Genomic DNA, 27,182 nt, shown 5'->3' on the forward strand with positions numbered 1-27,182 from the left:
CCTGAAGCTGGGAGGGGAACTCTTCTCCAGACACCAAATTAGAGTGGTCTGAAAGCAACTTCTTTCATCTGGCAGCTAATGGTTTGAAGGGCTTAAATTTTACATAGCTTAGCATACACAAACATGGCACCCGGGGCACGCGGAAGGACTCCCATACCTTTGCATACCAAAGCAAGTGGTCGGTCACTACCCCAAAGACAAATGCTGTATTACATCAAGTCTAGATGTTGTATTGCAACATAACGCAACTTCTGAAGATGATTTTTTTAAAATATTACTACAGCAAAGCTTCAACAACCCCAGGCTACCACACAGAGGCTCTGGCAGCAGGTATCACCTCAGGCTTCCCAAGACCTGTCCAAATGAAGGACCAAGACCTGCCATCGCACAGGCCCTGGCACCGCTCCGGCTTTGCCGGTGAAACAAGAGACAGGACTAAGCTTTTACACTTCATTTCTGTTATTTTCCTCGTTAGAGTGCGACTTGAGGCCATGATGACGGTACCGTGAGGTGAGAGGTGCCACTAACAGCGCAGCCCCTGCCAGCGGCGCAACACGCATCACCGGCGCGGTGTGAAGGAGCAGCGGGAGTGCCGTGCCGGTACCCACCCCGAGGCCCCTGCACCGCAGTTTTGTAGTTATTACTCGCTGCCACGCCCCGGCCCGGCCTGGCCCCCGTGGCCTGGCAGGAGGCCGCTCCCCGCTCGGGGCGGGGGGCGCAGGGGGCACGACTTCGCTGGGAGGCGGGAGCATCGCTTCACCGGGGTGCGGGAGGTGGGTGCTGCAGGGCGCCCCCGGCAGCCCCGGGGCCCGGCGGTGCCCCCCCCACCCCTCCCCGGCGAGGGAAGCCCCCGCAGGCTGGCGGCCAGCGCGGCGGCGCAGAGCGCGGGGGACAGCCCCGATTCCCGTCCGCCCGGCGCCGCCCGGCCGGCACCGCAGCTTTTCCTGCGCTACGGAGTTTCCGTAGCCGTGTCCTCCGCTGCCCCCGCGCGGCGCCCCGGTCGCCAAGCGCGTTTCTATGAGCCGCCTATAAACAACATGGCGGCGGCGGCCGTTCTTCCTGCCCGCGGTCTGTAGGTGGCGCGGTGGCTGAGGGGGCGCAAAGGCAGCGGGGTCCGGCGGCGCCGGCCGCCTCCGCTCCGCTGCGTCCCGCGCTCCCCCTCCTCGCCGGGGCCGCGGCGGGGGCGGTAGGCCCGCGCTCCGCCCCACCGTGCGGGGGTGTCTGAGCGCCCGGGAGCAGCCCGGCTGCTGCATTGCCGCGGCGGCCCCGCGCGGAGCGGAGCAGAGCGGCGGCGCTGGCGGTGCCCGCGGGGGCTCCTCGGAGGGGCTCGGGGGCGGCAGAAGGGAGGAGAAGAGGAGGGCGCGGGGGCTCGGGTGCCGGCGGGGGCTTGAGGGGCCGCCGGGAGGAAAGAGGCGCGGGGCGGCCGGGAGCGGGGCCATGTCGCTGCAGAGCCCGCCGGCGGCCACGGCTGCCGCCGACCTCACTCCCGGCCCCGGCGCGGGGCTCCCGCCGGGCGCGGAGCTGAACCAGGGCAGCGCGGCGCCCCCGTCAGCCAAGGAGGGCGGCGAGGATGAGGAAGACGAGGAGGAAGAAGGGGAGAAAGAAAAGGAGCGAGAGAAACTGCCGCCCATCCCGTCGGCATCCAGCGCGGCTGCCCGGGTAGGTCTCCTGCGGTCCCCGCGGGGCCGAGCGACCCGTCAGCGCCCGGGCTGCTGCCCGCCGGGCCCCGGCCCCGGCCCCGGGGAGCGGGACCGTCTTTGCGGTTCCCGCTGTCATTTGCTCCGTTTGCCGCTTTACTGGGGGGGGGGGGGGGGGGGAAGAGCATCACGTTCATTTTCTTTCATATTCTTTTCCGTTGAGAGGCTTTGATTCAAGTTTCTTAAAAATAACAAGTGGATATGTAAGCAGTGACATAATGAAGCTATAAATTCTCCATCTACTTATAGTTCTTTAACATTTTACAACGGTCTGCTCTTCTGGGTTAGTCATGACTGAGGGTTTGCAGCGTTGTGAATGTTCGTTAAGGGTTTTCGGGGGTGGAGGGTTTCAGCTCTTAATACACTTGATAGCGAGAGAGCTAGCTGGAAAATACTTGTGCGTTTTTAACTTTTTCTTAAAAGGTCTTTTCCGGTTTTTACATTGCGTTGAAGCAAAGATGACGGAACATTTCGATAATTGATGAATGAGTTAACATGGGTGAAAAAACTGCAAGAAGGATATTTGCCAGAATAATTTCATTTCAGAAACCTTGTTTGAGATTTTTAATTTTACTGGAATTACGATTTTCTTTCTGCTGACCATACAGTATTATGAAACATAAAATTTTCCTGGCATGAGTTGAATATCTTAAGTAGCTCAATGTTAAAACTTGCTATAACTTGCTTTAGTCTAACAACAGAGCAAAAATTTTACTAATCCTGTAGTAAGTAATACAGTTACGAGATTTTAATTCAACAGTTCTGGTAAGTATCTGACTTACTAGAAATTATCATTGTACATAATTTGAGTTTAAAAGATCGACCGTCTAATATTTATGACTGTTGTGAAATAATTGTAATGTTAAACAAAGTAATCGGAGGCAAACTGCAAACTCCTTTGAGCAATTCTGCCAATTCTGTGTTTTGCCTACAACATTCCAATCTTCTGAAAGACTTCCAGCTTTGCAAATCTGTCTGAATGTGGAAGATTTATTTGATTTTGTGATTCAAATACTGATTTGGTGGGAGAAGTCTGTAATGGACAAGTGCCCTGGAGTTACTTTTACCTTTGAAAAATCTCCATTTCAGACTTTGAATGGCAAATGCCAGGCCCTTAGAATAAAGATGTAAGTGCTGGTCTACAATGTGTCAGGCTTACCTCAGCTAATGAAAAACATGTGCAGCTGGGCAGCCATGTAGAATTCCCACTGCCTTAAAGAATCAGGAGAACTTGTCTGTAGCTGGACATCCTTCATGTACCTCTTAACTGTTCCCCGCAGGCATAAGTTGTCTAAGTTGACCTGCTACAGAGGAGCTTAAATCTGGCTAGGTGTGATTGCTTAACAAACGCGTGTGGGATTTTGAATTTACAAAGAGCTGCATAGGGGTTTTGATAGTATGTTACAGAGAGTTTTGTGGTTAGATGTAATAGACGTTCCCATAGCCCTGGATTTCTCTGTTTGCAACAGAATGCAGTTTTTGATCCAAATATATTAAATAGGGAATGAAGGTATGCTTTTGCAAGACCTTTATGGATTGCTGTAAAGAAGGTACTGGACTGTTGGTCTGCTAAGCTCTAGTTGTGAGCAATCTACACATCTAATTCCAGGGTTTTGTGAAGTGTGTTGTGAGATTCATCATAGATAGCATGATTTTAATACAAGTTCTTGTGTTAAAAGTTGTGATTGAACATCAGAAAACGAGTGTTGCGTAATCATATAATCTCAAACACTTTTAAAGAGAGAAATACGTTCTCAGCTTCTTCCCCATTAAACTGGGGAAGAGTTTGTAGCATGATATGATGACAAAAGAGGGAAATTATTGTCTTTTAAAAAAAAATCTTTGCTTATTCATGTTTTTTTCCCATTAAATTTCCCTTCCTTTAAAAATACATGCCTGATACAAATACAGTGATACTCCAGATGACCTTAATTTTCATATTCTCTCTGCCTATTATTTCTAAGTTTATAGCCATCATATGATGCCTATGGTGATATAGACACTATACCTTGTTTCTATATGAGGCTCACCTCATATATCCTTGTCTCGGAACATCTCCTCAGATTTAGTGTAATTGACGTTTTCTGCAGTGCACTAAAGACCCCTCATAGATTTGTGCAACCAATGTGGCATGACTAAAGCTTCCTCGAAGGCATCATGAAGGTGTGACACATCCTTTAAACAGTTTCCATTTTCCGCAATAACTGTGGAAAAGGTCAGAATTTTAGTAAGGATAACCATGGTATCCTTTTTGTCCTAAGAGCATATGTGTCTCAGCTGGAGTTTAAGCTGGCTGCAAGTTGGAATAAAGGGATTATGTGACTATTGCTATTGTCATCTATATCGTGGCTTTTCTTAGCCAAGGGCCATGTGGAATTGTGGAAGAATGGTTACTTTTTTTTTGGTGGCTTTTATTTCTAAGGAAAGTTGTGGAGATTAAATTAGTCCATGAATAAATTAACATGATCCTGCAAGGAGTTCAGGCTTTTCTTATGGGCCGAATGGTGATTAGAAATAATGCATAAGGGCTGATGGTTTGGAGGTCAGTATTCAGATTCTGAAAAGAAACATGGGAAGCTAAATAACTTGTCCACTAGTAAACAGGAACAAGTAAAGGCTTGTGTAAAGCTAAACCAGTCCTATGTTACACCTTTCAAGATACGAATGGAAGGGAAAATCCTGCTTCTTGAGTAGGCTGTTGCATTGACAGCTGCCTTTAAGTAATCTGAGCATCCTCCATGTCTTCTTGCACAGGGAAGAAAACCTTTTACTCCTTGCTGGCCTTTGCTTGCCATGTACCTATGGGTCTTGAGTGAGTTACGTTAGGGCTAAAGAGTAGGATTTTCAAGAAACTCTTCTAGATGGTCTTTTGCCTCTTCACAGAAAGCACTCCGTATGTGCTCTTTGCAAACAGTTTGACTTATTTTCACCATCTAATTTAACTTCAAATGAAAAACATAGTTATAAAGTATAATGCTAGTACCTCTCCAGTCTTATGGAGGGCTTAATGCTTTGGAAAACTTCCACTAAGAAGCCAGCAGAGTTGTGAGTTATTAATGTGCTCTTAAAAAAAGGATTAAAGATTACTTTGATCCACTTATTCCTTCTAAGCATACTCATTCTTTATGTGGGCATTCAGTTTTCTGATGGCAGCATGTGTGTACAGTCTTAGGCTCTAGAGGTTCACTGACCTCCTACAAAATTTTGTAAGTGTGACATGGTGCTGTACACTTGTCCTAGATTACTATCCCAGGAGATGTCAGAGATCTTCATTAATGAGCATGTGTTTTCCCAGTATTCCTCCAGGGCTTTCCAGTAAAGCCTTTGTCCATATGTTTGTTTAATATTGTTGGAACTGCACTTGGAGCAGGATGATGGAGTTAAATAGCACACACAATTTTTGTTCTTTCTGATCACTGCTGAGGGAGGTGACATTAAGAATCACCTTTCTAAATAATTGTTCAAGTATACTATTTCAGTGGCATGGCTGGAGTAAAACCTAGAAAGCTAAGTCAGTCAAAAAGGCTGTCACAATAGTGTGTTTCATACAAGCTCCTCTTATCAATTATCTATGATATCTATTCCCTATTAATCACAATTAGAATAGTCCAAGCTCTAGAGGTTTTCTACCTAGAGCATACATTTTGTGACACAGCAGAGTAACCTCAGATCTGGGTTTGTTTAAAAGTCCTTTTTCAGTCAATCATGTCTTGCCATGTTTGTTCAGGGTCTGTTTTTCTCCAGTTGTGCCAGTGATTTTTAGGAAGCATCTTAATGATATTTCAAAGGTTATAGACTAAAAGAAAATGTGAAAATTGTAGTGGTAATTACATCTTATTTTTGAGTGTTTGTTGCATACAAGGAATTTGGAGCTATAAATTGAAACTTGGTACTTTTAAAGCCAGAAGCCCTGCTGATTGTTCAAATTTATAATTTGCTGAGTTATAAGCTATGGAAAAATGGCTGTTTGTGCCATAGTTATTTAAAATTCCTGGCAGTGTACCAGCTTGCGTACACTGTGGCATGGCAGGTTTATGGGCTGTGTTATTACCCTCCTGGCGGTATTTCAGGATGTTGTGGTGGAAGTGAAGTGCTTTCCTCAGAACTCTGGCTGCATGTCTTAGTCCAAATTTACTACTCTTAAGGGGAAAGGGAAATGTATGGCTTTAAAAAAATGGATAGAATATTATGTTAATTATTCTAGATCTTTTTATTATCTTTTGGGGAATTACAGTTTTGATTTGCATGTAAACATTTTTTTTCTGAGAGTGCACATACCAGATAATCAAGCAAATGAATCTTTAGGTTAATGTGAGGCTGAAAATCATGATGTGCAGGGAGAGTGTGTATAATTTTTTGAGTTGATCTACCTTTGCCTGATATCAACTGATGACTTGGAGCTGAGATGGAGATTAAAATCTCTATCATACGACTTCTGTCATCTTGGGCAAGCTCCTTACCCCACTTACGCTTTGCGAATTATCCAGAGTAAATAACTATGTCTAATAGCACACAGCATCAAACAGGCGGATTGGCTCAATCCTTTGGAAGTCTGTTGTGTGATTTCACTTCTGTTAACTGTTAAAACACATTAGCGCTCAACACTTCTTAGCAAAGGCTTGTGCAGATTCTGTGGTGGCAGCACACACAGGTACTCAAGCAGGTTTTTTTAACACTGTGTTAACAAATGTTTGCTGGCTAGCCTTTTTTCAGTGGCAGCTGATGCTGATGATTTTGAATCCTTAGGGGTTTTTACCCAGGTAGCCAGTATTTAAATTTTATTAGCAGGTTAGCTCACAGAATTTTTGGCCCCACATTTCAAGTCTTGGGAAATTTGTCTAAATTACTTCAGTATATTAGGGTTGTTTGGAAAAAGGAAAATGTGACATTTTCATCTGTTTAAACTGAGCTGGATGTAGTGAGGGATATAAAAGTAGTTAGAAATTAGGATACAGAAAGTTAGAATATTGTTGAAAGCATTTTAATCGTATTGTGTTTTCCTCACAGTAATCCAAGGGTATCTTCATATCCTGCAAATTAATACCTGAGCTTTTGAATGTAATGGAAAGGAATTTTATGGTATCTCTCATGATTCAGTTTGAAACAAACTTACAGAATCATTATTGAGGTCTTATTTAGGTATTACCACTCTGATTTCAAGATAAAAGTTACTTAAGTATTCTGTGTAATTCCTCATGAGTACGATTACTCTTGCAGTAATGTATTAGTCCTTTATAGCATGCTGTCATCTTAATTACAGGGATTGGAGAGAGGAGCCAAAAATCAGTTTTCCACTTTCAGCAATTTCATCACAACTATCAACCAAAAGAAAGAAGGCATCGGAAACAGAAATTCACCTACGCAACTTGTTATACCCAACATCAAAAATGGTAAGAGAATAAAAGCCCTGTGTTACTTAGTTACCAATTTAAGAAGGCGCTCAGTGTTCTGCCAATATTTGCATTGTGGTAGTGCCAGAAAATCTAGGAATCTAGATTTCATTAAATTATGCTGTGCTGTACATTGTACAGGCAGTGATATATATGATAGTCCAACCTCTGTAGACGTTATGTCATAGAGATAAGTTGGATAAGAAAAACAAAGAGACCTGGAGGATGAAATAATAATCTGAAATTTTAAAGAAAGTTACAGATTCAGTAGTTCATCTGCAGGTACTGCTTGTCTAACTGTAGTCAGATGGCAGTTTCTCTAGAAATTGTGTCAGAACTTTGTGGAGCTTTTTCTATCGCCATCTGAAGGATGGCAGGGATAAGGCAAGCATAGGGCTTTTAAGGGAGACAGTTGCTGGGAGTTGGTGTTTTTCAGTGAAGATGAAGGCCAGAGATGACACAAAATAAAAACCACAGGCAAAGATTGGTAAGTTCTGAAGAGCTTTAAAGGCGAGAAGGAAGGTTGTTGTGGTATGATGAGGTAATGCTAGTTGATGAAAAGATAGAAAGTGGAGATGTGTATTCAGTATGGTAGGCTAGAATCATGAAGCCTAAGGAGATGACATGGTTAGACCTGAAATTTTTATTATATTTTTGGGCTAGGATATGGAATTTCAGTAATTTGGGACTTCTGATAAAAGGCTGTACAAACATTTGTCAGGTTTGTATTGATTTTGCCTCTGAGCAGGTCCCTCTCAGCCTTATTATTCTGAGGTTCTCTAACTCTTTATAGCACTCAATGAATTTGAACCCAGAAAGAAAGAGACTGCATTAATTAAGAGGTCTCAGTAGTGTGAGTTTGAAACAAAACTATGGACAGGTATTGTCGGTTTCAAAGTTGTGTAGGAAAAGGTGGTTTATACCTTGCAGGATCGGATCCTTACCAAAATAATCTTTGCATCCTTGCTAGCTATACTGCAAAAGTAAAAGTCAATGCAAGACCTTTTTTTTTTTTTTAAAGCAATTTTTGTTGTGGAGTAAGGAGGTGCTTTCTACTTAAAAAAAAAAAAGGGCAATCACTAAAACACAAAAGGCAACTAAGTGTAAATGATGGTTCAGACAGGATTTTGTACTTTGCTGAAGTCGCTTTGTACTACACAAAGGAAACCAAGGTAGCTGGAGATGGCCAGTGAAGAATTCTCCCACTATTCCATGGAGTTAAGGTAGAAGTGGTGTTCGTGAGGGCAATACTGGGGTGTGATTAAAAAGATGCTGCTGCAAAGCAGGTCAGAGCTCTGCTGATTCTTAAAAAGTGCTGTAAAGTCAAGCTAACAAAGCTGGAAGAACAACCTTCAGGTGGCCATTGCTCTCACCTCTATATTTTTAAAGAAAAGTCTTCATATGTGAATTGCATGTAAACAATTGCAATATCGTTGGAATCTGAAAGTCCTCAGAGAAATAAAGTATTTCACCTTTCTCAGATAACATTATTTTCCTCAGAAGCTGAAAGTGACCTCTTGTCGTCAATATTAACTACTCAGCTGCTAGCCTTTTTAACAGAAACATGCATGCAGTTGATTCATAGACTCCAAACTACTGTCTTTCATTATTTAAGTCTTGTTTCCTGTCCAGCTTCTGTCTGAAGAGTTGCTTAATACAATCTTATGATATGAAAGCCTGCCACTTAAGAAAATTTAGGACAAAGTAGAAGTAAACTAGTATTGGGCCAAGCAATGTGAAAAATACGCTGTCCTTTTGCAGAATTCATTTCACTAAACAGAAGAAATCTACACCCCCCCCCCCTTTTTTTTTTTTTTTGTACCTGGCAAGAATGGTAAACTCTAAGCACCTCTCTCTTGAACTGCCCTCAGTCCTCAGTTCTTGCTGCACATGATATTGTCCTGGTTGTAGTTACTGCCTGATAAGTACCTGGTTGTTAATTTTCACGCTGCTAATGCATGGCAATATTTATTATAGACAAGGATATATTCTTGAAATAGAGCTCAATGTATAAAATTGAGCAGATATTCTCATAGTTTCAGGATCCGGGTAACCTGCCTGTATAAAAATGGATTATTTTTACTAACAGTCCAAGGTGCACTCAAAAATTTTTGAGGAGGTATGTGTATTCTATGGAAAAAAATAATCATTGAAACAAACTTCTCAGTTAAAAATGCTTCTTTTGCTCTTCTGGAATTCAGGAATGATGCTTTGTTGGTCACTTTTTTCAGTTTATCTAGACATGTGCTATCTCTCTGAATATATGTGTGTATATATATGCATATACTGGTAACACTGTAGGCTTGAGATCATAGAATGTTAAATTAGTTGAACAACAAAAGCGTGGAAAAGGTAATGCTGGTAAATACAGCATGGAAGCTATGGTGATTTTTTTTTTTTTTTTTTTTTTGCTATGTAGCTGCCACAAAGATTGAATTTATATAACAAGTCCTCTAATGCAACAATGGGCTGGTATGAAATCTATATATGAACTAGATTGTTCTAGTTCTTTTATGAAGTTACAAATACAAGTAAGATTTGTTTGCTTTACCTACTTTGAAAATTTTCATCTGCCAGTAGCTGTGTTGGTCACCATTAAAATAACTGCTGTCCTAAATTCATGCACCTTAAACTTCCATGTACTAGTCAATTCTGCTTTGTATCAATGAGATTTTCTTCCTCAAAGTTTTTGATCATTCCCTAAGCAGTCATGCATTGCTGAGTCTTTTTATTTGATGTAACTGGGCAAACAGCCAGAAATGATTGCTTTTTCTTGTCTTGTAATATTGTGTTATTGCTGCTTATCAACTCAGTACATAAAGTTTCAAGTTTCTCCTCAGTGGAACTCAAGTGACAGATCTTAATTAATATTTTTGAATATCAGATGAGCAAATAAATCTATTTACAAATAAACTTGAATTATGGCAAAACATACTGAAGTTGACAGTATTTATTAAGCATATTATTAAAACTCAGTTTTCCTATGTCTCATTTAAGCTGCATATATTTCAAAGAAAATTGCATCACTGACAGGGTGCAAGTTATCAGCTTAGCACCTGCAGCCTCAATTTACTGAAATAAGAAACAGCTTCTGTCAGCAGCTGTCTCTTCTACAGATGCGGAGAGAATATTTTTCTCATTTCAGTGTATTCAGCTGGTTATAATTCAATGATTAACCCATTTAAAATTGAGAAGACAGAATGTGAACTAAATGAAAATTACTTGTCTTTCTCAGAGTATAAAAATAAGACATCGTCTTAGTTTCTTTTGAGTCAGTCCATCCTGCTTTCAGAGAATGATGTGCAATAGCAGAGCACTTGCATGGCAGAATTGTTTGGTACCTTGGCTTGAATTAATTTAGTATCTATGTGTCCACTTTGGTTTTTAAATTACTACTCTTCTCTTCAAGTAGCTTTAAATTCCAGCTGTGAGAGTGGGCAAGGTTCCATATCTGTAACCGATACTATACTCAGGAGACTGAGGGCAGCACTGATCTGTTATCATCTGATGAATGGTGGCTGAGTTAAGTCACAATGACAGTGTCTGTCATTAGCCTGAGTGAAAAGAATCTGCCTTTGGGTTTTGGGGATTTTGTTAGTGTCTATTTCCCTGCTGGGATAAAATGGAGTAGGCAGTGGAGTAGTGATACTACTCTGTTTAGTAAATTTTCAAAAACAGCAACTCTTGGAAAAGGCTTAAAGGGTTCTTAGACAATTCATAGAGGATTTTGGTTTAATATGTTTGACTTTTGAGGACACTTTTATATAGTGCCTTTTATCCCAAACATATGTCATAATTCATTTAAAATGAATTCATTTAAAACGCTTTTAAAAACATGCAGTATAAATGAGACTAAAAAAGCATTTTAAGGATATTTGAGAAGACACTCAGTAAAATGGATGTTTGTGTATACTGCATTGGAATATTTTTTTCGTGTTTTTAATGGGTTTACCTTGGCTGGCTGCTAGATGCCCACCAAGCTGCTCTATCACTCCCCCTCCTCAACAGGACATGGGGAGAAAATAAGATGAAAAAGCTCATGGGTTGAGATTAAGATAGGGAGTCCACTTTCCAATCTTCACAATCCAATCCAAACTTGACTTGAGGGTATTAATTTATTGCCAGTTAAACAAAATAAAAATAAAACTCAGAACACCTTCCCTCTGCCCCCTTCTTCCCAGGCTCAACTTCACTCATTCGTTCCCCTCTCTTCTACCTCCTTTGCCCCAAGTGGTGCAGGGGGGTGAGGAATGAGGACTGCAGTCAGCTCATAAAACTTCTTCTCTGCTACTCCTTCCTCCGCACACTGTTCCCCTGTTCCAGCATGGGGTCTCTCCCATGGGATACAGTCTTTCACAAACTTCTCCAACACGGGTCCTTCCCATGAGTTGCAGTTCTTCAAGAACTGCTCCAATATGGGCCCTTTCCACAGGGTACAGTCCTTTAGGAACAGACTGCTCCAGCGTGGGTCTCCCATGGGCCACAGTTCCTGCCAGCAGCCTGCTTGGGCATGGCCTCTCCATGGGCTGCAGGGTGGATATCTGCTCCACCATCCTCCTCCATGGACTGCAGGAGGACAACCTGCTTCACCATGGCCTTCCCCACAGGCTGCAGGGGAATCTCTGCTCCAGTGCCTGGAGCACCTCCTCCCCTTTCTTCTGCACTGACCTGGGTGTCTGCGGGGTGCTTTCTCTTTTTTTTTTTTTTTTTTTTTTTTAATTTCCCAATCCCTCCTCTCTCAGCTGCTGTGCAGTGTTTTTTACCTGTTCTTAAATATATTGTCACAGAGGTGCTACTAGCATCACTGCTTGGTTCAGCTTTGGCCAGTGGTGGGTCTGTTCTGGATCTGGCTGTGTCTGACATAGAGGCAGCCTCATCTCTCCACTCACAGGCCACCCCTGCAGCTGCCAAAACCTTGCCACGTAAACCCAATACAATGTTCTCGGATCAAATAGAAAGTAAGGAGTAGAATAGAAAGACCTTGTTAAAGCACTGCTATTTGTACTTAGAATAGGCAGCCAAATTTATTGAGAAGAAATGTTTAAAGATGCTACTGTTTCAGCAGTAATTCTCTGCAAGACAGAAAATTTCCCATGTAATTTCTTGGAGACATTCTTTTAGGAGGCTGTAGATGATCCCCACTCAGCTCTAGCTAAAATTATATATCACAGTTTAGAAAAACTGACTGAAGACTTGTCCTTGTACATCAGAAAATAGTTGGACTTTGATGTGGTTGTGCTTGAGATTTTTCTTAGGTGTAGGGAACACCAGTGTTACAGTTTGTATATTACAATAGATTATTACAATATTACAGTATATATTGTAAATATAAACGCGGACAACACTGCTATTCGTGACTAATAGCTACCAGTCATGGACTGCTTGGTTTGTCTTTCAAACAGCAAATATAACAGGATCACTCCGGGTAACTCTGTAATTCCATGACATCCTTTGACCTTTTTTTTTTTTATTATGTTCTAACTTCCTTAGCTTGAGTTCCTCATAGGTTCAGGTAGATGTGGTGTTCAGAATAGGCACTTTCTTTATGCATCTGACTTCAGAAGGCACTTGGCTTAATGTTCAGAAGGTTGAGCATCTACTGCTACATTTAGATTTAATGAAAATTCTGCTGCACTTATTTCTAAAAATGAAACTATATATGAACATGGGGTTTTCTTGTGTGATGTGAATACTGTTGTACGTATACCAGTGCATGTTACTGATGTAACTTACTTATGTAAGTACAATACATTGCTATTTTATGTAAGTACAATATTCTGCTATTTTCCCTAATAATGAGTTGGAACACAGGTCACCATCTTCTCTTTTTTTTTTTTTTTTTTTTGCCAGCAGCATGTCAGCAATTCAGTTGTGAAAATCTGGCTTGGTTTTCTTTCTTTTTTTTTGTAATAGGCAAATCGTTTGTTTGCAACTTGGTCCAGGAGCTCGTTTATAAAATAGTAGACACTCCCTTCTTTCAGAAGGCCTTAGGTAGGAGACAGACTGACCAATTTTCTCCCTCCATTGACAGGACAGAGCACTTTGTTCACAAAGACATAGTTATGAACTCAGGACACAGTTTTGGTTTCTAGGGTTTTATTTCCCTTCAATTAATCAAAGTTTCCATCATGTCTGAGATGAGCACATGGTAAGAAAAGTGCTTGGATGAGTAGGGTTTTAAAGATGTAGAATCAACCAGTTTGAGGTTTTCTTTTTTTTTTTCCTAGTTCCTGTATATATATATATATTTTACTAGCTAAATGTTTATGTATATGATTGCATTGTATTTATTGTTCTTTACTCTTTTGTAAGTGAGAGACCTACCACCTATTTGCCTCGATGTACGACAAAAGCAGCGCATCTCTATAGATACGTTACCACAAGAACTGAAAGCACCAATTCCTCCTGAACCTTCCCTTCCCATCCGAACCAAAACTGTGAAAGATTTTCAGTAAGTTACACTGGTGTTTCTAAAAATGTACTTTCTTTCTTCAGACTTTCTTCATTTTGTCCTAATTCTTACATTTTATTTTGTTAATCTCAAATGAGGAAACAGTTCAGTAAGACTGACAAGCAGTTAGTTTGGTTGTGATATTGGGATTGATAACTCTGCTACTGTGAAAATTATCAAAATACTTTCTGTAGCTTGAAGTGTTGTTCTGTTCAAGAAATGGCAAAGCTTGTACTTCAGAGTTAGAAATTCAGTTCCTGACATTCAGTGGATGTTTAGTTTTGGAAAAAAATATGTATGGTTTATTGCAGGCTGGAAAATCCCCTTCAATCTTAGGTGTTTTGTTTGTACTGGTGTGTCCTGTCCATTGTGGTACTGGGCATTCTCAGTCTTGTGTGAAACACCGCACATCAGACACTTAAATGTATAACATCATATTTGAGGACCTGGAATGGTGACTATGTGGACTGCACTATTTCTAACTTTGGCTAAAAGTGTAGATGACCTTTCTTCCTGCATTATGTTAGAGACTGTTAATTTTCAATATCAGTTTTATGGCAAAAAAATATTTCTTTTTTCATGTATCTTTGCTGCTTATGTGACCACAATTTTAAGCAGTGTAAGTGTAAGCTATTCTAGCACTTCTCTGTGAGAGGCAGGCACTATGCTTTAAGTTTGTCTAAGTAAAAAGAGTTTTAGGATTAAAGAGTCTGTGCAGACAATGTTTATGCTGCTGCCCCATAACACTGATTTAGCTAGAAGTAGAATTGATGTAAAATAGTGGTTTGTGTTCCACTTCTGTTTTTCCAGATCAGCACAGACCCTTAATCAAAACTGTATCTGCATTAGATTTCTTCCAGCACTGTTATGATACTCTGCACACGATGCTTGATCGGCTTAGCTAGGCTAGCAGAAGTACCCAGGGAAACCATCTGAATTGTTTTTAACTAGTATAGCCTGTTTCCCTGATGTCAGGTCTACACCAAAAAGCTTTCCCTTAGTCTACGCTAAGGCATTCTGCCTGCAATATGTGAACATATATTGGTAGAGTGTTTCTTTAGTGTGGATGTGTTCTTAGAGGGGTATTTACTAATTAATTGAATTTTTTTTTTTTAGCGTTAGCACCCACAGAGCAGCATTATGCTGCTGTAATACCCTTGAGTGTTTTACAGTACGATAATCTTGGTTAGGAAATGTGGAGAAATATTCCTAGGAAAAAGCCTGATTCTTCTATGTTTCAAACAGATGGGGGAAAAAAAAAAATCACAGTTGCTCCAAGAGATGTATGAGCATATACTCTTCATTGCTCTTTTCCGTGTTTGAAATTTTGTGCATTCAGTGAGGAAAAGGAATGCTTTTTGATTATTCAGTGTGTGTATTTGGTGGAAAAGGAAACAGATATAAAAGAGAATTTGACAATACCTTTGTTGGTATTCAGGTGATCTGAAGAGCCAAAATCTTTTCCGTATTCAGATTTTTGTATCTATTTACTGCTGCCTAATTATGTAATTATCAAGAATTTTGTTCTTTTAAGTAAAGTATTAAAAAGTCGTTAGCATTTTTGGTATGTCCCACTGATAACTTTTTAAAATATCTAGTACAAAGTAATTATCTGGAGGGGAGCAAACTGGAATTTGTATCACCAGCATTGTAGATAGCTAAAATAAAATTCTGCTTCAAAGGTTGGTTGGGGTTTTTTTGTTTGTTTGGTTGGTTAGGTTTTTTTAAATGTATGATATCATACAAAATTTCATATACGGGTACTTGCTTTAAGGTCTAATACTTAAAAGGACATTAAGAGTAAATCCATAGATTTTGTTGGCCCCTTAAGGAACATGTACAGTCACATAAAAAGATTAAGTTTTGTTTGAAAAACTTGAAGAGAAATAAAATTTTGTACAAATTATAATGAATTTGACTAGTTTAGGAGCCTGCATACTTAAATAAATCAGTCTCAGAAGTTTTATTATGTCAGTGTATCTTCAGCATAATTCTGTTCTGCTAATTATTTGTCTTAACATACTGAACTGTGACACCATGAATTAACAGTTTGAATAAGAGAGATTGCTCAGGTGTATCAAACACAAACTATGCTTTTGTTCTCTTGCAATACCATGATCTTAAAATGACAAGGAAGATGTTAGAAAGATACTGATATTATACTTGTCTGTCTTCTAAGCGTGCTTAGTGAGGAAAGCTTAGAATCTAAAGTCTAAGCAGTTGGGAAGATTGAACCCTTATATTACCAATATTTTAATATATTCTTTCTAGGGATGATGTGGAAAAGGCTAAGTCATCAGGAGATTGGAAAGCTGTACATGATTTTTATTCTACAACATTTGATTCTTTCCTGGAGATAAATGCTGCATTTAAGGTAGAAAATAATTCATAATACTGTTTAGTACTTACAGTGCTTTGTATCTTCAAAGTGTTTATGAAAACATCAGTTAAAGGCTTGCAGCTAATTACTCAAGGCCACTAAGATCATTTTGTCATGATCTCACCTGCCTTTGGTAGGTAATCTGTTATTGCATTGATTTATTGATTCCAGTTAAGCAACTATATTTCAAGGAGCTTTAAAATTCCAGTATGTAGTTTTGTGACACTATGACTGCGTAGATACTTTCTATATGAACTACAGTTTAAAAACATGAAAGCTAATGAAGCTAATATGGAGGCCCAGACAAATCTGGAAACAGAAATTCCCTGTCCCTAAAAAAACATGTGATATGGGCTCAAGTGTCAGTGTCAGTCCTAAACATGTGATATGGGCTCAAGCTGTTCTTGTGTTGTGATGGCATACTCAGTTTCCCTTGGGGAAGATCATATTCATGTGTGAAAACTTTCTGAATTCATGCTAAATTAATATTTACTGCCTATTACAGAGCAAAATGTGCTTATGATATTTAATATGGACAGTAGGGCCTGAACCTAGACAAAATAACCTGTGACTTTTAGTTACTTAACAAATATTGAATGCTTATGATTTTGTTGCTTTTGTCCGATGATGGATCGACAACAAAGATGAAAGATGAAAATCCGATGTTATTCATTATTTGAAACGCTCTTACATTTTAAAAATAGAACGACAAGGTAATGGAGTTACATGAATATTGCCAATGTGTAGGTTTACTGTTGTTTAGCTTCATCTTTGTTATATTAATAAAAGCAACTTAAATTCTTATGTTTTGATAAGGAAAACAAATAGTTATATCTTTATGTGTTTTGTTTAAACATGTTGTTAAACTTTTATTTTTCAAAGTTAGCTAAAATATTCAAAACATTTCAAAACCAAAATGCTTCATGTATTATCTAACTTACAGAAAGATACCAATTCTCCATTTAATACCATTGAGGACTCTGGAATCAATGCAAAATTTGTGAATGTTGTCTATGATGCCTTATTAAATACTGTAAGTAGAAGTAAAGAATTCATGTTTTAAAACGCTGTAACAATTATTTCAACAAAGAAATATGCTGAGAAGCAATTTATACCAAAAGTTTTTCTCAGATAGGCAGGATATCTGAAGAATCTCTCAAAACATACGTAAAATGGTCTCATGCGAATTGACACAGAACCATGAAAACTGCTCTGGTAAAAGAGGAGGAAATTTTTGCTACTAGTAATGCACAGTTTATACTGTCGTAGATCTCAAAGACCGTTTGCAAGATATGACATGGCTGTGATGGGACACTGCATGGTGGGATAAAAGGAAAATGTGAGGATGGGGATAGCAAAAAGTAGGTACTGTGCCTAGTAAACAAAGGATGGGAGTAATTTAGAAATTATATTTACGGTTTTTAAGTTGTTTAAAGCGTTGAAAGATACCGTTGGCACAACTCCAGGCCTCCTCAGCTAATAGTCTGTGAGGAAAAATGCTTAGGAGCTCAGCATCACAACACAAAGATTTCTTGGCTGGCTTGAATCACAAGCAAAACAAACTTGCGTGTTCATACAATATCTTGTATAGAATATGTATAATTATACCAGATATGATTTTTCCTCTCCTTTTTCCATAGCCTCAAGATGTTCAGAAGTCAGTCCTAAAAGGAATAATTAATGGTCTGCTACAAGAATGGAAAGGGTAATTATAGCAAATATTTGCATTAGTGCTGTGCCAGCACTTACAGCTGATACAGTTTTGTCTTTTATTGTTTTAGCCAAAGAAAGAAAATGGTTCTGACACAACTTACTTGACTTGTAAGAACTTGTCTCCTTTTGGCAGGCAAGTCTGCTGAAATATATCTTGAACTCTGTAAGCTGACATTTAACCTCTGAGAGGCAGACCCAGACCCAGCCATATATTCCCCCACAAAATCTCAGCTGCTTATTGCCAGGGCAATATTTTGGGCATCTGAACTGTGAGATGAATTAAGGAATTTATGTAGAGTAAAACATATTCTACCTGCCAACCCCCCAACAGCAACTAAGATGTTCTAACCTACATAATTCCTTGATCCAAAGGTTACTTCACAATACCATTCATGTGTGGCAACAGCATAGGAAGGGCACTGCAGGATGCAGAAAGGGATAGCCCAAAGGCAGGAGGTTTGGAGATGACAAAATTTTAGGAAGAAGTAATAAAGTGAGAGTGCATAGTTTGATTCGCAAAAAGATATAGCAAGAGACAGTGCGTTGCTATGACTCACCTGTGACCCAGCTCTTGGCTGTTCCTTTCTCCACCTTATACTACCTTTTCTGTGCTGTTGCTGCATGTGTATTTGTGGTTGTGTAAAAGCCTTTAAGCAGATAAACAGCAAGAAACACACAGGCTGCAGTGGTAGAAGTGTATGGAGAATTCTGTCAGGAAATATCAAAGAGGGGGCAAATAAACTCTTCTGCGGTGTCACCCAAGATAGACAACAGCGTGGACTTCCCTTTTTGGAACACCTCTTACTCACAGAATCACTAAGGTTGGAAAAGACCTGTAAGATCATCAAGTCCAACCATCAACTAACACCACCATGCCCATTAAACCATGTCCCACAATGCCTCGTCCACACGTTCCTTGAACACCTCCAGTGATGGTGACTCCACCACTTCCCTGGGCAGCTTATTCCGGTGTTTCACCACTCTCTCAGTAAAGAAATTTTTCCTAATATCCAGCCTGAACCTCCCCTGGCGCAACTTGACGCCATTTCCTCTTGTCCTGAACCTCTGTTCAGAGGAACCTCCTGTTCCTCTTGTACTCTTCAGTTCTGACTTCTTTTTTGCCTTCTCTCTTGTGTTATGCCACACAAGACAGATGCTAAGATAGCCTACTGCCTTTAGAGAGTAGTCAGAATCTTTAAGTGTCCTTTTCAGTTTCTGAGAGCAGTGAAGATCCTTAAATATGGTATTCCATACATGTTGGCAAAGCAAAGCTAAATCATAGGGTGCATGATTTCATGACTTTTAATGTGTGTATATGATGTATGCATATGGTTCTGCTTATTATTTCATACTTTCATAGGCCACGAACAAAAGATGATCTTAGAGCATACTGTATACTTTTGCAGGTAAGAAAAACACAGTATTTTTATTTAAGTATATGTCTGCTTAACTTATAATCTATAAACCAGTATACTATGCAAACAAGATACTTTGTATAGCTGAGACACTTCAAATTTAATTTCCTGTTATAAGAATGTATTAAAATATGGAAGAAGTGTAGGGTATGCATGATGGGAATGGGAGTTTAAAAGAAGATAGCTGATGGGGAAAGGTTGCATAGATCAAGACTCTGAACTAACAGTTATACATGTAATTGTTTCCTATCATTTTGTGGGTTGAAAGAACAAATGTTTTAGCAGATTATTGGTTCTTATTTCTTCCTTATTCCCAGATTTGCTTTATTGGTATGCTATAACTGATCTTTCCAGAAAGTTTCAGTATATGTACTTTTTGATATTGCTGTAACTTTCTCCAGTGTTGCATTTTATCCAGCATTTTATCCAGCAGACTATCTCCATTCTATGACTGGCTACATTGTCTGATTTCTGTTTGTGTTAACCTATTACCTTTGCCACTATAGTTGATTCGTATCTGTAGCAAATTGCCCCTTTAAATTTTGCCAGTGTAGACAATCTCTCCACACAAGGAGAGGTTTCTGCTGTTTTTTTGAGAAGATCAGATGGTAATTTAATTTTTGAGACAATACGTTTTCTTCTCTGGGGTGGTATACTAGCTGTGAATTATAAGGAATTATATCCTGCTGAAAAGTGGGAATGTGTGAACTCATACGTAAGAGGGAAAATAAGTTTGGAATGATGTGTGGAAAGATAGGAGCTACGAGAATCCTTATTACTGAGATGGAAAGCACATCACTCAGAATAGTGTAGTTTATGTGCTACACAGTAAATGATAATCCAGAAAAATGAGAGTACTGCCTTTATTACCTGTGGGCTTTCTTTTGAAACAAAACAATCATACTTTTACAATATAGAATTATGTATTATTTGACTAGAAGTTGCAAATATTTTTTTCATAGTTTTACCACTGTCACAGCAATTTTGTGAATTCCTTTCCTGCGTAATTGTATTGGCAACAATAAACGTAAGAAAAAATCCTAATGACTTTTTTCCTTTATGCAGTTTATTAACCTAACACATTTTTTTTTAATCTTTTTCAGAATCCTCAATTTAGTAACACTTCTACTTATGTCATCTATGCTCACTTGCTAAGACAGATAGCAGCCTTAACAGAAGCTGACCATCATTTCCTAGTGCACTGGTCTAAAAAGTAAAAAAAATTAAAAACAAAATTAAAAATTCAATTTTTAGGATTACAATTGTTACTGTATTTCCATTGATGTTGACTGTTTTATAAATCATGTGAAAGTTAATTTAATTGACTAAAGAGATTGTTTTTGTTTTTTTCAAAGTGCATTTGGACATAGTCCACTAAGTAATACTGATTTATAGATGCAAACTGTATATAATGTGTAAAAATTAATATCTTTATGCAAAAAAGCCTTAATTGCAAAATAACTCATGTAAGTTATTCTTCCGTAACACATGCAAAATATTATGTATGTAAATTTTTTAGATACTTGTTTAAATGGTATTAATACAAACATCTTTATAATCTTTGTTTAAATAAAAGTTTATCTTGCATAATTTGCAAAAGATAGTGTAACTTTACTGTATTGTATGAAAACCGCAAATGAAATCGAGTCCCTGCTTCATAGTGTAATAGAGGTGGTGAGAGAGTGTAGTTAGGGCATTAGATTTTTAATTAATTTAAATAACTCTTAATAGCACCTCACTAATAAAGTCATATGCGGGTAACTGCCCAAAGAGTGGCTTTTAAGTTGATATGCAGGTTGCCTTCCTTAAAATGACTGTGCAAAAAGTTCAGTCTGGGGTAAAAAAAAAAAGTTTGAATGGCCATATTCACAATTCCCTTATCTCCTAAGGAATCTCTTAATAAAGGATTTTCTTCTCTGCAAGGATGGAAATTATATTTCCCTCCCCCCACCCTGTAATGTGTCTAGATTTGCCTAAAATTGTGGTAATACATGATTTCATTTGAATCGGTGCTTACAAATAAGGTTTACCCTCTTGGTTAAGGATGCAATAGGCATATTGATGTTTTTATTCTTAAAACGTCTATTAGACATCTAAACTGTTAAAATAGAAAAGCTCTTATTTAGAAAAGGATTCTTTAATATGTCTACACATATATGTCTATTGTTGTGATATTATGGAGGTGGTGCAGCACATAACTTAAAATGTGCTCTTCTTACAAGTGTGTGAAGTACTTTCCACTCTTTATTCAATAGGACCAAGTATCTCAAAATAAAAAATTCAGAATTCCTCAGTATTCAGATAGTGGAGTGAAATAGCTAAGGATTTTTGTTCTCATTTTGTTTGCAAAAAGTCAAGAACAAGTAATGAATCTATTGCTTTTTTTGTTCTTAAATCGCAGCCATTAAAAAGCATAGTTAGGGGCGCACTGAAGAGCATGGCTCTGTGCCAATATTTAAAAGCATACTTCTTTAAACTTCATATTTGGAATTTTGTTTTTATGTATAGGACAAAAGCATGGTTTTTAAAAAATAACATTGAAAGCTGATAATAGAAACTCTAGTGTGGACAGTGAGAACACGAGAGTAACTGCAGCATGTTTGTTTTAGGATTTCACAGAGAAGGTTCAAGCAGCTGGTGGACAGGTTACTGCAATTTATTTCTTTACGTCTGTTTCCTGCAAAGCCTGAAGAGTTTCCACCTATGGTGAAATGTACCTGGTGGATTCCATCAGCAACCAAAGTCCTAGCTTTATTTAGTAGGTGTTTTTCTTGGACTGTGTATGTATATATATGTATATTTGTGTGTGTATATGTATATATACACCTATGGGGGGGATAGTTTGTATCTCTCCTCCTTTGGGGGAGATAGACAATGATGGTGGCACAGTGCAAACTACAATAAAATGCCAAAAAGTCGTAAGCGACAAAAAACATCTTCCGTGGGCAAGTCTTCGTACTTGCTTTCCAGTAGAGAATAATTGCTATGCATCATTTTCCTGTAACAACAACTGAAGATCATTCAAACAAAAATCCACAGAAATAACCGATGGTTAAGGTTAGATTTATAGAAGAAACTCTTTTAAACGTGTAATTGCCAAAATTTCTTCCATGACTGGCTTACCCCCACAGAAGTATTTAGCATATAAGAGAAGTTAGGCAATGCATAGGCCTCTTAAGTCCAAAACTACAGCTTAAAAAAAGTAAATCCCTGTCCAGCTCAACGTAGAGCACAGCAAATTTGACCATTGCAAATGCAAACCATCTCCTCCATTCATCCCCAACAGCTTAGTGATTAGAGCATTTACTATGGAAATGGGAGGCTTAAGGTCAGTCCCCTTTTCTTGAGGGATAAAAACCCTTTCTCCTTTCTAGGAGAAAATGAAACCACCAAATGAAAATTAAGATTGGAATGAGGATGTTTTCATTTTGCTGTCAATTTAAAACTTTTAAATAAAAGCATTCTGCACTGTTCTGCCTGTCCAGAGCAACAGTTTAGACACATAAGCTCAACTGTATCTAAAACCAGGACGTGTGTTGTCTAGTCATCTATGAAAGAGTTGCTAATTCCTTAATTCAGGGAAAAGGGATATTTAGTAATTCAAAATACACTACTTTCTGTCTGACTGATCAAAATTAAATTATGTTTAAGTGCAAATAGAGAAAACTTATTAGCTCTTTCACATTATATGAACATTACATAATGATATAGGCAGCTTCACTGTGAATTTGTTTTCTTCATTTGGTCAAGTTTTTGTACTGGTGAGTCTAGATGGTATAGTAGTTACCTGAGGAAATAGGCGTATCTTTGCATAATATGTTCTGTGCCCCTCCCTTTCCATCCCTTTTGCAAACAGGCATCAAACTCAAAACAGATAATTGTTAACTGGAAAGCATGTAGATGTTATATCCATAGCTATGTTTGAAATTAAATGAAAGTGTTTAAGAAATCCATCTATCAAACTGCTTTTTCATTGATTTAAGCAGAACATAGCATTCTTTATCCATGAAGCCTTAACTTAGTGTACGTCATTAAGTGGGCTAGAGTCAAATGGAGGTTCTCATATCATAAATGGACTGAACTAGGGATTTACTATTTTCTATAGCAATTAATATGGTGTCATATGGTGTTATGTTATGGTTGTAATTCTGTAGTTAAGACTGAGACAAAGTTATTAGTAGCTGATTTGGCTTAAAGTTCCCGAGGTCACTGGTGCTCAGGATGCCTAGAAAAGAGATGTGCCGAATCCAGGCAGTATTTTGAGACTTTTGTGCTTTCTTTGTAGGTGCTGCAAATAGTCTGATCAGTCCTCCTATTATTTCATATACTGATTTCTATAATTCTACACTTGATCATATTGATCTTATGGAAGAATATCATAACTGGCAATGTTATGGAAATTCTCACAGGTAAGAGGAATAACTGGTTGTTTATTGTTAAGTAGTATTTCAAAGCACTGTATCTACACTATGTATATCTATCTTTTATAGTGTGTATATATACTATGTGTATATATAGTATACATACCCTTTATGTGTATATATAGCCTCATCAAATGCTGTATTTTTTTGGAAAAACATAGTATAGCTACTACTTGCTATACTTGCCATTGCATGCATGTGAGATTGACTGTAATAAATCTCATTCTGCCTTTGCAAACTGAAGAAAAGATGTAAGATATAGATGATAATAATATGAGTTTATTTATTATTTATTGGCATAGAGTTCCAACTGTGTCTTACTACAAATATATTTTAACCTCCAGTACATTCATAGAACGTGGTGTTGTGTGCATACTTACCACGTAATGATGAAAATGTATCTAATTACCTGTATAATATATTTGGCTCCAATCATACTTGTTCCAGTGAAATCAATTGTACTATTTCTGTTAAACGAAAGTAAACACACAAGTTAAGTCTTTACAGACTCAAAGCTTACAAAGGTATTTCTCTTGTGAGAGGCAGCCAGCGGTATGATTTAGAAACATCTAGAGAAACAGGCATTTCATATTTCTGCTAAAGTTTAAAATCTTATTAACATTTTCTTAATAAAATGTTATTTTATATTGCTGTTTTTCTTAGCATATCAGTATGTATCACTCAGTCTTTACAGCTTGAATCACAAGATCAATTAAAATTTCCCCGTATTTCAAGACTTTTTAGTAAGCTAATTAAAGACATCAGCCATTCAAACGTAGCTTTTTGTTTATTGCCTGTGCAATTTTCCTTGCCTTTAGCAGCGGTTGAGGAAAACTTGGAGAGAGTAATTTACTCCACCAAAGCAGGTATTTTAGGCTAGGCTTCTGCCTGATACCTGATATTCTGCTTAGGGAAGAAGAGGGGAAAAAAAACCCCAACAAAAATCCCCACACCAAAACCCATGACACGTGATAGCAATAAATGTACAGTAGGCTTTGTATAGTCTCCATCAAAACATTGGAATCCAAATACTGCTGAGCTTCAAAAAAAAAATTTTTTTTTTTTTTTTTCATTGGCACCATCTGGCTGTTTTGGCACCCATATCCAAATTTATAAAAGGGCTGTAAGATTTCCACCTGCTCCAGTTCTTTTCAGTTAGCTGGGACACTGGGAATTCAATATATATCAAAACAAAGTTTGCTTGGTACATAATTTCTGGAATAGCAGAAGTGCAGACTAGTTGCACTATTCTTAAAGTAAATTTAATTCTTTTAGTTTGTTACAACCACACTTTTTTCTGGTTTTACATGTTTTAACCATGTTGTTCCACGTAAAAAAACAACCAAACAAACAAAAAAGACCAAAAAACAACAACAAAAACTAACAAAGAATCACAATCAAGAGTCTATGCTTAGAACTAAGAAGGCCATGTAGGAGCAAGTCCTGGTTTAACTTCCACATGATATATTTTGAAATACATAATTCTTCAAACTAAGTCAACACTCCTTGGTCAAACATTTTGTATTAGGATTTCTGCGAGACCGAGTGAGAATATTTTTCCTTATTTTTCTTTTCTTTCCTAAAGACATTAGAATCCAGAACTTCTCACAGGCAGGATTCAGGGTGCACATGCAGTCTGGATTGAAGACGCACACATAGTCTGAAGCTCTGGGTATTTCAGTGTGAACTTCTGCTAGATGACACATGAGCTAAATCAACAAAAAACTTACCAAAATAACCAGTGACAAAAAAATCTTTTACCTTGATGATTTCTGAAGTTTCTCAAAATTATTTGTATTATTTGATTACAGTGGAATGTGGCTGTGATCTGATATTTTAGAAGTCCTTTGTTAACGACGGGTTAAATCTGAAGGACCTGTGGAAAATCAGTTCCTTTGAAAAACAATACTGCAGCAAATAAGCCAAATCAGAAATATATCTAATGTGCACCTAAGAATGCTGTACTGGGATAGCTGTTTTTCTTGTGTTTAATAAGAAGGTATTATAGTTTTCTTTAATTCAGCGTAGCAATTAAAATTTAGTATTTAAAGCAGAAGATGACTGTTTGTGTTTTATTAGGTTTATTGATAATGATAATAAAAAAGAGCTTTATTGAGGATAAGTATTATTACTAATTACAATTTCTAGTAGTATTTGCAAATAACATTTGTTCTACTGGATTGAGTATCTATGTATACAACACAAAAAACCCAGCAGTTATTTGCAAATTATTATCAGTGGAGGGAAGGTAGTTACTGGATGATAATTCAAAGATTCACTCCTGTGTTCTTAAAAAGAAAATAATATGCTAGATACTAAAAGGAAATATTTTATCTTCTTTTCTCTTGTTGTTAGGTTTTCTTTCTGTCAATACCCATTTATTATTTCTATAGCGGCAAAAAAAGTTATTATTCAAAGGGACTCAGAACAACAGATGATAAGTATTGCACGGGTAAGTCATTTAGTGATAAACATTTCTGTCTCATCCATTGGTATTTTATAAGTTGTTGTTAGAATGATATTACATACAGCCTTTCATCACAACTTCTAGTATTTCGGACTACCCTGAAAAAGAACTTGAGCCATTTTACTAGGCTACAAATGTCCATGCTGGATTCTCTCGATATTTTTTTATTTTAATGTGCTTAGCTTCAGGATGCTTATAAATACCAGTGTTGTGGAGAAAGAGTTACAGTAATTTTTTTTGGTCTTTTTTGAGAAACCAGCATAGTATGCTAGCATGTTCAATTAACAAGATAATTAAGGAAGAAAAATTCCATGAGAATTTTGCACTGTTTTCTATTTTATTCTGTGAAGATACGTTGCCACGGAAGACCAAGATGCAACTGTATGTTCACAAGTCACAGAAGAGGTACTGCTTCTGGGTGGCCTCTTCTGTTTTGAAAGAGGTGGTGTTTGCCTCCTTCAGTGTAATTCTCCTCAGGTGCTAGATGATACTGGTTTCCTTGGTGCTCAATGTGGCAGCACCGCCATCTATCCATTCCTGTCTTGCTGGATGTGTTTTGTGAATAGCTAAGTAAAGTACAAGCCAGTGTCTGGAATCTTATGGGTATGTTTTTAACTATTTGGAAAGTTCAAAAGCTTGCTGCACAATTGCTGCCTTCTTGTTAAACTTCCTGATAAGTTAGTTCGAATATGCTCTAAATGCTATCTGCAGAAGAAAAGAAATTGCTCTCCATCTCTTGAAAGATATTGAAGCAGCTATCATATTAGGGTAATGTCTTTAACGCAAGATGCTAAGGACTTTTTACATTTAACAAGTGTGGCACTTCGTTTTTAAATTAAGATACTGCATGTATGATGTTTCTTTTCCATTCAAATAGCAAAGCCTTGTGGATAAAGTCTCTCGCAGACAGAAACCTGACATGAATATGTTATTCCTAAACGTGAAAGTGAGGAGGACGCACCTTGTTAGTGATTCACTTGATGAGGTAACAAAAAATGTAATTAAATGGTGTGTTGCTGCAAAATAGCTATTGCACTTAGATTTCAGTTTGATAAGTCATATTTAAATCTTTCTGCACTAAGAGATTGGGACTGTAACTGTATAATACTAAATAAAAAGAACTGAATTACTGTCACGATACCAGTGTTGCAGAATAGATGGAGTTAGACATTCTGAACTTTATTTTCTGTCCTCATACTGCTCCATAGCTAAGCTCATAATAAACATACATGTTTGCATGCCATGCAG

The 27,182-nt window shown here is 38.1% G+C and overlaps 1 protein-coding gene across 1 annotated transcript in view; it reads left to right on the forward strand.

Annotated features, from left to right (window-relative positions):
- Positions 1-1,437: 1,437 nt before the first annotated feature.
- HECTD2 (HECT domain E3 ubiquitin protein ligase 2) overlaps positions 1,438-27,182 on the forward strand; it is a 41,479-nt gene continuing 15,734 nt past the window's right edge. Inside the window, exons 1-12 of the mRNA XM_059820897.1 lie at positions 1,438-1,659; positions 6,958-7,087; positions 13,400-13,538; positions 15,810-15,912; positions 16,862-16,951; positions 17,559-17,623; positions 18,992-19,037; positions 20,150-20,259; positions 21,656-21,804; positions 23,332-23,455; positions 25,823-25,919; positions 26,812-26,919. Coding sequence (XP_059676880.1) covers positions 1,438-1,659; positions 6,958-7,087; positions 13,400-13,538; positions 15,810-15,912; positions 16,862-16,951; positions 17,559-17,623; positions 18,992-19,037; positions 20,150-20,259; positions 21,656-21,804; positions 23,332-23,455; positions 25,823-25,919; positions 26,812-26,919 — 1,383 coding nt within the window. The remainder of the gene's footprint in view (positions 1,660-6,957; positions 7,088-13,399; positions 13,539-15,809; positions 15,913-16,861; positions 16,952-17,558; positions 17,624-18,991; positions 19,038-20,149; positions 20,260-21,655; positions 21,805-23,331; positions 23,456-25,822; positions 25,920-26,811; positions 26,920-27,182) is intronic.

The sequence above is a fragment of the Gavia stellata genome, chromosome 9 (assembly GCF_030936135.1).
Source record: "Gavia stellata isolate bGavSte3 chromosome 9, bGavSte3.hap2, whole genome shotgun sequence".
NCBI classification, from domain to species: domain Eukaryota; kingdom Metazoa; phylum Chordata; class Aves; order Gaviiformes; family Gaviidae; genus Gavia; species Gavia stellata.